The 11,721-nt window shown below is 45.6% G+C and overlaps 1 protein-coding gene across 1 annotated transcript in view; it reads right to left on the reverse strand.

Annotated features, from left to right (window-relative positions):
• Nucleotides 1-3,756, reverse strand: part of PTCH1 (patched 1) — a 69,426-nt gene extending 65,670 nt beyond the window's left edge. Inside the window, exon 1 of the mRNA XM_025282001.2 lies at nt 3,382-3,756. Within this exon, the coding sequence (XP_025137786.1) occupies nt 3,382-3,384 (3 nt within the window). The 5' untranslated portion in view covers nt 3,385-3,756. The remainder of the gene's footprint in view (nt 1-3,381) is intronic.
• Between the last annotated feature and the right edge of the window lie 7,965 nt (nt 3,757-11,721).

Genomic DNA, 11,721 nt, shown 5'->3' on the forward strand with positions numbered 1-11,721 from the left:
TAAAATATGATTCCTTCATATCTTTTCTCTACTCCAATATTCAAATAACCATGGTCACACCACACACATCTCAAAAATGACATCTGATTATCCCAATGATGACATTGAAATAAAACATCTGCCCTTTGTGTTTGGACATTCCAGTGATAAGAAACTGTGGGAGTTGCACTTGGTGGAGTAATGAGAAACCACGCTGGAACTTGACTTTTCACTGGTTTCTCAGATCCAACTAATTAGGTCTTTAAAATCTAATGTAATTTAACTAATATCTGCACAGTACCAATGAATGAAGGAGTAGATGTATTCTAGTAATTTGACCTTTGGGCCATGTTATAATTTTATCTACTGAGCTTAATACTCTTTTCCACAAATGCAAAGAATTGCAAACATTACATTAAGTCCCACAAGTATTCCTGTGGAGAGGCTGTGATGGGGAGAGAACTGGGGATTTAAAGTGATATTCTATTTGTGGATGGAGAGCCTAGGGCACTGGATGTGAGTGAAGGGCCAGAACCTGAGCAGTTCAAAGCAGGTACCTTGGATAAGAGTTGACTCAATTCAAGCCATTTTTTGGCTCCCTAAGAGTGCCTTATTATTTCCTCATTGGCAGCTTTTGTATTTGCTTAAAGGTGATGGTAGAAAATGAGTCTAAAAGGGGGAGGGAAAAAACCAATTCAGCAGCCCCAGAATGTAACCCCCTTAAGAATGACTCCCCTCCCCTTCTCCCTTCAACCTTCTGTTTCCTCCCGTATTTCCCCCTCCCCAGAACTGGAGGAAAGGGAACAGCTCTAGCCAACTTGTCAAAATAATGCTGCTAATTACCCCTGATCTCCTTTAATGGGAAGCTGCTCCCAATTCTACAAAAGAGTAAATGAGGGGTCTACAGCACAAACCCAGGAGCACTGGCTTTTTTGTGTGTGTGTGCTTGCAGTGAGCTTGGTGGGGGTTGGGGGGGGTGGTAGAAGGAGATGTCCGGAAAAGGTCCCTGAAATCTTCATGTTTATTACTCCAGGTACACATACTAATTTGGAAAAGGGACTTAAGACTTTCTACGGTGCCAAAGCGATTGGTATTCTCTTGCTGGGAATGTCACTAACTGCAGAGAAAATGCTCAGTCTACAATGAACTTGAAAGAAAACAGCATTGACCCTTATATTTATTTCTTCCCTTGTCTATATATCTTCTTAGCCACATTACTTTAAGAGATAGAGACGTATTCTGGAAAGACCCAAACTTCCAACATTCTTCCATCCATCTCTCTCCTCGTCTCTAACTCCCCATCTAATATATCCATATCAAACTCTGCATTTGGCAGAAGGCACACCATTCATTTCAGTGATCTCTGCCATCGGGTCTTGCATGAAAAAGAAGCTGAGCAACATGATCCCTTTGACCCACTGCTGGAGCAACAAATTTATTAGAGATATAGGCATGAGAAATGAAAGGGAAGTAAAACAATTCCAGCTCATTGTGTGTCTTTCTTTCATACTGCTAATCCGGTTTACACATCACGCCTACACGTCTCAATAGGGCTTTATACACTGTGGCAGAGGCGGGAGAAAATAAAAGGTGTGTGTGTGAGAGAGAGAGAGAAAGGACAAAATAGGGAAGACAGATATTTTAATCTATTCAATCTATATTGATTTGCCTCATTAGTTTTTCTATCTGTAGAAAGTTGAAGATGATTTTTTTAAAAAGTCACAAAATAATTCCAAATGGTGCTAATTCCTATTCAAATAGCTTGTTACTTTATGACTAGGTTATAACCAGAAATTAGATATACTTCTCAGTGAGTTTGAAATGAAGCTAATACCCCAAATTGAGAATGGGCCCATGGGTGTCTACCTTGATTCAACATTTTAAAAGAAAAAGGTCTTAGACTCAAAGGTGAAAGGCTGTGAAACAGTCTTGTGGAAGGAAGCTGGGTGACAACTGGAACACACACAAACTCACAACTGAAAGCCCTTGTTTTACAACATGGGTACACAATGCACCTGAGGCAACAATTTATACCACCCAGAAATAATAAGTTACAGTAACAAAGGGTGACACCAAAAGGCATTGTCTTTCTTTGTAGAGGCAATTAATTGCATGTTGAACTACTGGAGCCAAAAAAAAAAAAAAAAAAAATCGAACACACAAAATGCTGAAAAAGACTATTGTAGGAGTTCAAGACCTCAGTATCAAAGTATTAAAAACTTAGAACCACCCATAGAGGGTTTTTATTATTAGCTCCTGTTCTTTCATATGGTTCCTCCCTAGAGAGGAAGGAAGGCTAGAAAGGAAAGAAGATAGTCTTCTCTCCCATGTCTATGAAAACAGAGGTCTCTAGGTGTCTTCCATAGACAACAATCCATATGGTTCTTCTTAGGTAATGGAAATCGAGATCTGAAAATTTGGAGTTTATTGCTCATCCACCAAGTAGGAATCATGTTTAGCAGGAACTTAAATACCTGAAGACACAGTATATGTCACCTCCGAGGTACAGTCTCTGGAGGTCTTGTGGTCCCACGGTTGGCACCAGGTCTACATGGATTTGGATCAGTCTGGCCCACCTCAGGGATCCCCCTCAGGCCCTACTTAGCCAACTCATCACCGGGCTAGCCGCCCACCTCTTTAATGGTTGGCAGGCACCAGAATGCCCAATTCCGTGGGTGCAAGAGTCAACACATACCTCTCCTACCCGTGGCCCCTTCCTGAACCCAGGAAAGCCCCTTTGGCCCTCATTCCCACCAACGGCGACCGGGAGAAGGATGCTTGCGCTTCGGGTTTTGATAAGGTACTTCTCTCCTAGCCCTGGATGTCCCACTCAGAGTCCAGGCCCAGGTGCCGAGAACACTGGGTAGGGGTGCGAGAGCGTACGCCCAGCCCCTCGGGCAGACCTCCCCGAGCTCCCGGGAGACTAGAGAACTCGCCCGGGTGCGCGCGCTCCCGGCCCGCACCCTCCCCCCGGCGCTGTCACTCTTCGCACCAGCCCTCCAGCCCCAGCGCTCTGCCTCCGCTGGCAGCCAGTAGCCACCACCAGGCTGATGAGCGGAAGCCAAGGTGGCGACCCTTTCAAGCGTGAAAATGGGATCCCAGGCGACCCCCTCCGTGAGAATTCCCCTCGGAGCCGTTCCCCGGCCGGGCCCGCCGCAGACAGCCCCCTCCCCACCCCGCGGGGCCGGCCTCGGGGGGCGGGGGCCCGGAGCGTGCGAGCGAGCGAGCCTGGAGGCGCGGGCCGGCGCCCCTGAGCCCCGCCGGCGCAGCCCACCCAGCCCCGTGGCCCCGGCGCGCCGCCCGCCCCGCCCGCTCGCCTGCCCGTCCCCGCAATCCCGCGTTCCCGGGGCGCACGCCGCGCGAGGGCGAGGTGGCGGCGGCGGCCGAGCCGGCTGCACTCACCATAGCCGGCCGTCAAGCCCTGCCCGGAGCGCGGGTGCCGATGGCGCGGACGCTGCGCTTGGATTTCACATCAATTCCTTTTCCCCCCCGCGCCCCCCTTTCCTGGTCCTCTGCTCCTCCGTCTTCTTCCCGTCTTCCCTCGTCTCCCCCTAGTCTTGTCGCCGCGGATCTCTTTGTCTTCCTTGTCGTCGTCTTTTTCTTCGTCTTCGTCTTCTCCTCCTCCTCCTCCGTCTTTACAAAAGGAACGGAAAGTGTAAAAACCCCGGCGCGCTGGGCCGCCGGAGGCTTTCGGCGGAGTGCGGCGCGGACTCACAATTACAAGCCTGTTTCTATTAAGCAGTTCCATGGCCCTCGGCGTGGGTGGTCTGCCGCGCCATAGGCAGGACCTGTCAGGGTCACGTGACAGATCCGAAAACTTTACCCCTTTACAATAAACTCAAGGAAAGCAAAGTAAACTCGAGGAACGTGCTATCAGCACAGCCCTCCTGGGTAAACAGGCGCTCCCCTCCCCGCCTTCCTGGGAGGCGCCCCGCCGAGCGAGCTCCTTCGAGCCCCTGCCGCCCCTCCCCGCCCCCTGCGGCTCTGTCTGCGGGGGGTCGCCGGGCGGGGGGTCTCCGCTCAACATCTCGCCTTCCGCACCTATTGCTCCCCAACCCCACACACGTTATTTGCTAACAAATAGCCACTTGCCCAAACCCCCGAGTGGGCGGTGCTGGGGGGAGCAGGGAAGCTCATTTTAGCATCCCCGGCGCTCCGGGAAATGAGGGGTGCCCAGAGCGCTGCAGAGGAACACCACTTTCCTGTCTTCAGTTCTCAAAGCCCTTTCCCGCTCGCATTCCCACGGAAGCCCCGAGAAGCTGGGAGCATTCTGGTTGACAGGCCCACAGGCTGACAGGGAGGCAGAGAGCCAGGGAAGCCGGGCAGATAACAAGAGTCTCCCCGGGGAAATGTTCAGTGTACTAAGATGTATGTGGATTCGTGCAGCTTCTGTCGGAGGTCCCTGGGAAGCTGCTACTTCTGAAGTAAGACTAAAGTGGAATCCCTTGGAAACCAAGATTGGTAGCTGGCTGAGGAATCACTAATTGATATTTGCTCTTTTCCCTTCCAATTACTGTGGTTTTTGGGGTATGCCACCCAAACGCTCCCACCCACGCTGCCTTCCCAAACGAGGCCAGCTTGGGTGATTGGGCTAGACGGAAGTGCTGTGGCTCTCAGCCTCTTACCCTAAATGGAAAGTCCTATTCAGGAGAGACTCTGCTGCAATGTTTAATCTACTCAAACCTGTAGGGTAAACTGTTTCACATTCAGACCGCTGAAAGGTGCTATTTTAAATGTACCCCGTTTTGAATAAAGATGAATTACAGATACAGGGGGAGGGGTAACAAGTTACTGAAACTATCGGGAGTTACCTAGCTGGTCTTCAAGAAAAGCCTGCCTTTTCTCACCTCATTCTGGGCTGACAGTGTGATTAGAGGTGGGTGGGTGTGTACATGTTGTCATTAAAACAATACCTGAAAGTCAGAAGGGGGCTTCTCAGTGGCACTAGTGGTAAAGAACCCAACTGTCAATGCATGAGACGCAAGAGACAGGGGTTCAATCCCTGGGTGGGGAAGATCCCCTGGAGAAGGAAATGGCAGCCCACTCCAGTACTCTTGCCTGGAAAATTCCATGGACAGAGAGCCTGGCGGGCTGCAGTCTATGGGGTCACACAGAGTCAGACAGGACTGGGCGCGTGTAGTGTCCTTCCCCCCCCCCCCCCCCAAATCACAAGTCATCTCCTTACCCCAAAGATGATATACCATTCTTTAACAGGGTCATTTGAGTTTACAGGGTGTTTATGTTTGAAACACATTAAGTAATTAAACATTGGCATACTGGGGAGCCCTATGAATTAAGTTGGTCCAAAAAGTGGTTATCATTTCATACCAGTTGACTTTAGTATAAAATGGTCTCAAATGGATATTAGCTGAACATGGATTCTGTGTTATAATGATTGGGAAAACAAACCCACCAACATTTCCCTCTGAAAGATTACCTTTTGGTGTCATATCAAAGGATTCTGTTCATACCCTATTCTAAACCTGGGTTGGGGAGAGTGGGTGGGGACAAGGAAGAAGAAGGTATAAGTACATCTACAAGTAGAGTGATCTAGAATATGAAAGAGGAAAGGGGATAAGAAAAAGAGGAAACAGCTTAGCGAACAACTTTTAAATGGCCCAGAATAAAAAGTTGTTAGGTAAGCTAGGTTTGCAAGGAAATTCCAGCAGAATTGTGGAGTTTGCCTTTCCCAGTTCAAATGAAGACCCTCGCACAAGCACGTTTGGCTATCTGCTCCATGAGTATGGCCAAGACTGATAATGAGGGGTGGACCCAGGTTTGGTGGGGTCTCAGGCATATGCAGTTTGGTAAGGGGAGACAGCTTCTTCAGGAAGTCCAAATTACAAACAAAATCAAGTACAGGGCCATGGAAGGGGAACTGTGGGAGGAGGGGCCCTGAAGCTTCATGAGCCTCCTGTCAAGTTACCCCTTTATAGTACAGAACGGAGAGGTTACAGAGCTGCCCAGATTTTGTGGTCTCACCTCCACTAGTTAAGACTGAAGGTCTTAATGTCACAGTTCAATCAAATGCTTTATAGTTGGGAGCAAAGATGAGCTTGGTTTGAATGTGAACTGTTGAAGTTGGGCAGTGGTGGTTTAGTGAATCAGGGAGATAGAACCTTTGGTGTCAGAACTTGAAAGGTCAGGAAGGAGAGGAGAGCACACTGGAAATACTCTCCCTCAGTAGCAGCTTGCCCTTCCTTTCCATCTTCTGAAATCAGGTTTTGAAAATTATCTCAGTACTATGCCCTCTCTTCTCTTCACTCCTAGATGTTAGAAACATTAAATCATCACTTCTGAGATATGTGTTCTCCGATCCCCCCATGCATTGGTACCTTCTGGCATTTCTCCAAGACTCTTTGCCAGGGTAGGTGGGCTCTTTCTCATCAAGCAGCTGCCTCTACCATTCTAAAGTTGTTTGTGTCTCATCCCTTCCTACAAAGCCAGCTCCAGTGCTGCCTCCTCTGATAACCCTCTTCGCATGGAGGTGTCAATGACTGTCAAGGCTTCCAGACAGCAGAGCTCAGTTGTAGCCTGCTCGATCTGATAAGCCAATTGGCATCAAGATGTTAGTGGCTGATGAGGCCACTAGACAATACATTTGTAAGTTAACTTGGACTTTTAGAGCATGCCCAGAGGAATAAGTTGCCAAGTTGGAAATTTCGGGGCATTAAGGCAGGACCAGTTGGAGACATATGGGGCATCTGAGGATGGAATAATGGAGGTACCTTTTGAAACAGGTCTGAAAACAGACCACATGGGCATGATCAAATTTGTTGATGGGCAAGGTCATTCCTGGCTGTTTGTCTCTGAATATCTGCTGCTACTTGAGATACAGTTGTTACCCTTGTCACACATAAACACACAGACAGGCACATGCATGCACATACATTCTTCTTTCTATGCTCCCCTCTTTCTGGTTCCACTAAATGTGGGTGCCTCAGCACTTTTACTCAGCCCCTCCCTGACTGCAACCTCCAGCAACTAGAGGGTTTCAAATGAATAACTGAGGGTTCAGGAGAAACATTTGTCCACATTTGAGAACGTCTCCATTTCAGGATGAATGCTACTCTCATACTCTGTCAGTCACCCTTGGTGTGGTCATTCTTTAATACTGGATCAGACAGACCAAGCTTTCATAAAAAGTAATTTTGCCCAATGTAGAGATTTCCATTCTAAAATGACTATCCTCTCTTCCTGTCAGGAGGATACCTACCCCAAGACAAACCAACTTACAGAATTGGGGCTTTGAGGACTGAAGGGTAAGAAGTATTCAAGGTGGTTGGTTGGAATTAGGAGACTGAATGAACAATTGAATTATAGTGGTAATTGCAATGCTGAAACAGAAAAAGAAGAATTTTTTTTAACAACAATGAGAAGTAAAACAGGATTGCAGAGCAAAAAAACCTGCACAAACAGCTTGGAAACAAAATGGGTGGAATGAGACCTGGAGTGTCATAAACGAGCTTTGTTTGAGTGTGATCTGTTGGAGTTATAAACCAAAGACTTTTAAGGGCCGCCATTACCAAATGCGGAGACATATGGAGACATTGTAGTATTCAAAGGTAGGACAATAACCTCAGAAGGAAAAGAAGCAGGGAAAAGAGATACCTGTGGAACCTCCTACCTCAAAAAATGAAATTGACCCAAGTTGTTTACTCTTGCAATGGATATACACATAGAACTTTCTCTGATCAGAAGACTCCCTCTGTGGAGACCTTCAGGGGCAGCCTTGCCAATGCAGAATGTGGTAAGAAATGAAATGCCAAAGAAGATTTTTAAAGTATGGGAGGCAGGTGTGCCCAGGCTGGCTGGTGGTGATGGTGATGGTGGCAGATCAGAGCCAGGGGAAACAACTTATTGCAATCAAGCAGGTCAGAAGAATTATCAAAAGGTTCCAATTGTATCTAAGAGGACTGAAAAAGCTATTAAATGTAGTAAATATAAAAAATACCCTCTGTCTGGAAAAAGAACAAAACTGGAGATATAATCCTTCAGACCATACTGTAAAGCTACAATAATCAAAACAACATGGTATTGGCACAAAACAGACATATAGATAAATGCAACAGAACAGAAAGCCCAGATATAAACCTATGCACCTAAGGCCAATTAATCTATTACAAAGGAGGCAAGAATCCACAATGGAGGAAAGAATCTGTTCAGCAAGTGGTGTTGGGAAAGCTGGACAGCTACATGCAAATCAGTGAAATTAGATTGACTACCTCATATCATATACAAAAATAAACTCAGAATGGCTTAAAGATCTAAATATAAGATATGACATCCTAAAACTCCTAGAAGAGAACACAGACAGACATTTTTTGCTATAAATCATGGTAGTATCAGTCTCTGAGGCAAATGAAATAAAAGCAGAAATAAATGGAACATTATGAAACTTAAAAGCTTTTTGCACAGCAAAGTAAACCATCACAAAGTGAAAAGACAATGTACAAAATGGGAGACAATATTTGCAAATGATGAGTTGTTTGAGCTGCTTGTGTAACTTGGATATCAAGCCCTGTAGGTTGTTGATATCCAAATTACACAACAGCTCAAACAACTCAGTAACAAAAAAACAAACAATGCAATAAAAAAATGAAAGAAGATCTAAATAGATATTTTCCAAACACAACATGCAGATGGCCAAGAGGCACATGAAAAGATACTCAGTACCACTTATTATTGGAGAAATGAACATAGAAACTCAATGAGGTATCACCTCACACCACTCAGAATGACCATCATCAAAAAGTCTACAAATAAATGCTAGAGAAGGTATGAAGAAAAGGAAAGCTACTTACACTGTTGATGGGAATGTAAATTTGTGTAGCCATTATGAAGAACAGTATCAGTTCAGTTCAGTCACTTAGTCGTGTCCGACTCTTTGCGACCCCATGAATTGCAGCATGCCAGGCCTCCCTGTCTATCACCAACTCCCGGAGTCTACTCAAACTCATGTCCATCAAGTCAGTGATGCCATCCAGCCATCTCATCCTCTGTCGTCCGCTTCTCCCCTGCCCCCAATCCCTCCCAGCATCAGGGTCTTTTCCAATGAGTCAACTCTTCACATGAGGTGGCCAAAGTACTGGAGTTTCAGCTTCAGCATCAGTCCTTCCAATGAACACCCAGGACTGATCTCCTTTAGAATGGACTGGTTGGACCTCCTTGCAGTCCAAGGGACTCTCAAGAGTCTTCTCCAACACCACAGTTCAAAAGCATCAATTCTTTGGCGCTCAGCTTTCTTCGCAGTCCAACTCTCACATCCATACATGGCCACTGGAAAAACCATAGCCTTGACTTGACGGACCTTTGTTGGCAAAGTAATGTCTCTGCTTTTGAATATGCTATCTAGGTTGGTCATAACTTTCCTTCCAAGGAGTAAGCGTCTTTTAATTTCATGGCTGCAATCACCATCTGCAGTGATTTAGGAGCCCCCAAAAATAAAGTCTGACACTGTTTCCACTGTTTCCCCATCTATTTGCCATAAAGTGATGGGACCAGATGCCATGATCTTTGTTTTCTGAATGTTGAGCTTTAAGCCAACTTTTTCACTCTCCTCTTTCACTTTCTTCAAGAGGCTTTTTAGTTCCTCTTCACTTTCTGCTATAATGGTGGTGTCTTCTGGAGGTTCCTTAAAAAACTAAAAATTGAACCATCATATGATCCAACAATTCCACTCTTGGGTATTTATCCAAAAAAGACAAAAACTCTAATTCAAAAATATACATGCACCCACCCCAGTGTTCACAGCAGCATTATTTACAATAGCCAAGACATGGAAACAACTCTAGTGCTCATCAACAGACAATTGGCTTAAGAAGATGTGATATATAATATATATATATGTGTGTGTGTGTGTGTATGTGTATAAAACTCAGCCATAAAAGAGAATGAAATGTGCCATTTGCAGCAACATGGGTGGACCTAGAGAATATTATGTATTAGTCAAGTAAGTCAGAGAAAGACAAATACCATATATCACATATATGAAGAATCTAAAAAGTGATGCAAATGAATTCTATATACAAAACAGAAACAGACTCACAGACAAAGAAAATAAATTTATATTCGCCAAAGGGGAGAGGGTGGCAGAAATTAGGAGTATGGGATATAAAAGATACAAACTACTTTACACAAAATAGATGAGCAGCAAGGATTTACTATATAGCACAAGCAGGATATTCAGTACTTTGTAATAACCTATATTGAACATAATCTGAAAAAAATAATTGAATCACTATGCTGTACACCTGAAACTTAGACAATATTATAAATCAACTATACTTCAATTTTAAAAAACAGCAACACTTACAGTTCTGATTTTGCATTTAACAGTAACGGCACTATTGCTACCGGGATACAAAGCAAAGCTATGTCCTTGGAAAATAGTTGTTTTCATATATGCTTGTATAATTTATATTTGTATTTAAGTATGAAGACATTAAAATTTACTGTCTGAAACAAATACCCTCGGTATGACAAAAGATGCTGTTTTGTACAATTTACATTGTTGCTTCTCAGATCATGTGTCTTAAAACTGGTGAGAAAAAGTGTAGAACCAAACTTCACTTACTTGTGCTACATGGTTCAAGATTTGGAGCAGTGAGCCAAATTTCATTTCTACTCTATAAGAGAAAGAGGCTGTGTGAAGGCGAGGTTTGGTGGAGCTTGGGGGACGGTTTGAGGCGCAACAGGAGGGGTAAGGCCTCCCTGAGCCCTGTCATTGCCCCCTGTTCTGAGGCCACTCGGCCGCAGGTGGGCCTGCCCGTGTCTCTGAGGGCCCCTCATGTATATAGACAGCAGCGCTCCTTGCACTTGTGAAATTGACCCTCTGACGAGCAAGTGCCTGGCGAGATGTGCGCTTCTGTTCCTTGCAGCCTCCACGGGGAGGACACTGTCCAGTGGTGCCTTCTCTGGCAACTCTGACCAGTTGTGGATGGAGGCCTCTTCAGCAGGGAGTTGGGGAGGCAGGAGCCTGGGTCTGCCTGTCCTGTTGTCTGACTCCAGGCTTGATGCCTTCCCCCCCGTACCTGTGTTCATTTTCCAGGGTTTCCATAACAAAGTTCCACAAACAGAGTGTCTTAAACAGCAGAAGTTAACTTTCTGACAGTTCTGGAGGCTAGAAGTCCAAGAAGTCCAAGTTGTCAGGGTTGGTTTCTATTGGGGCCTCTCCCCTTGGCTTGTGGATGGCCGCCTTCTAGGTCTTCATGTGGACTGGGCTACGTTTATGTCTGGGTTTGAATTTCCTCTTCTTGTAAGGACACCAGTCTTTTTGGGTCAAAGTCCATCATATGACCTCATTTTAACTTAATTATCTCTTGAAAGACCTTATCTCCAAGTACAGTCATATTCTTGAGACACTGGGGCTTCAACATACGAATTTTGGGGGAAATTTTGTTCAGCCCATAACAACACCCAAATGTTGACAAGGAGCTGGCTTGCATCTGAAGGGTGAGTTCCTCTCTCTGCCTGTGATGTTCAGAGGGAGGAATCAAGAGGGGCTGGAGCCAGATACTTCTTGGCTTCTAGGACTGAGAAGACCTGGTCTGCCACCTCCCAAGAACCTGTCCACACCCTTGCAAAACTGATGCTGGTTGACACATTTCCTAGGAATGCTGGTGGACTGAGAAAATGACTTTAGACACCCAGCAGAACTCCCCCCACCCCCAACACACACACAAAGAATGAACACTGCTGGCTAATGATAAATCTGTCTTTATTTATTGCAGCGAGTTCCTT

This window comes from Bubalus bubalis, chromosome 3, assembly GCF_019923935.1.
Source record: "Bubalus bubalis isolate 160015118507 breed Murrah chromosome 3, NDDB_SH_1, whole genome shotgun sequence".
NCBI lineage: Eukaryota > Metazoa > Chordata > Mammalia > Artiodactyla > Bovidae > Bubalus > Bubalus bubalis.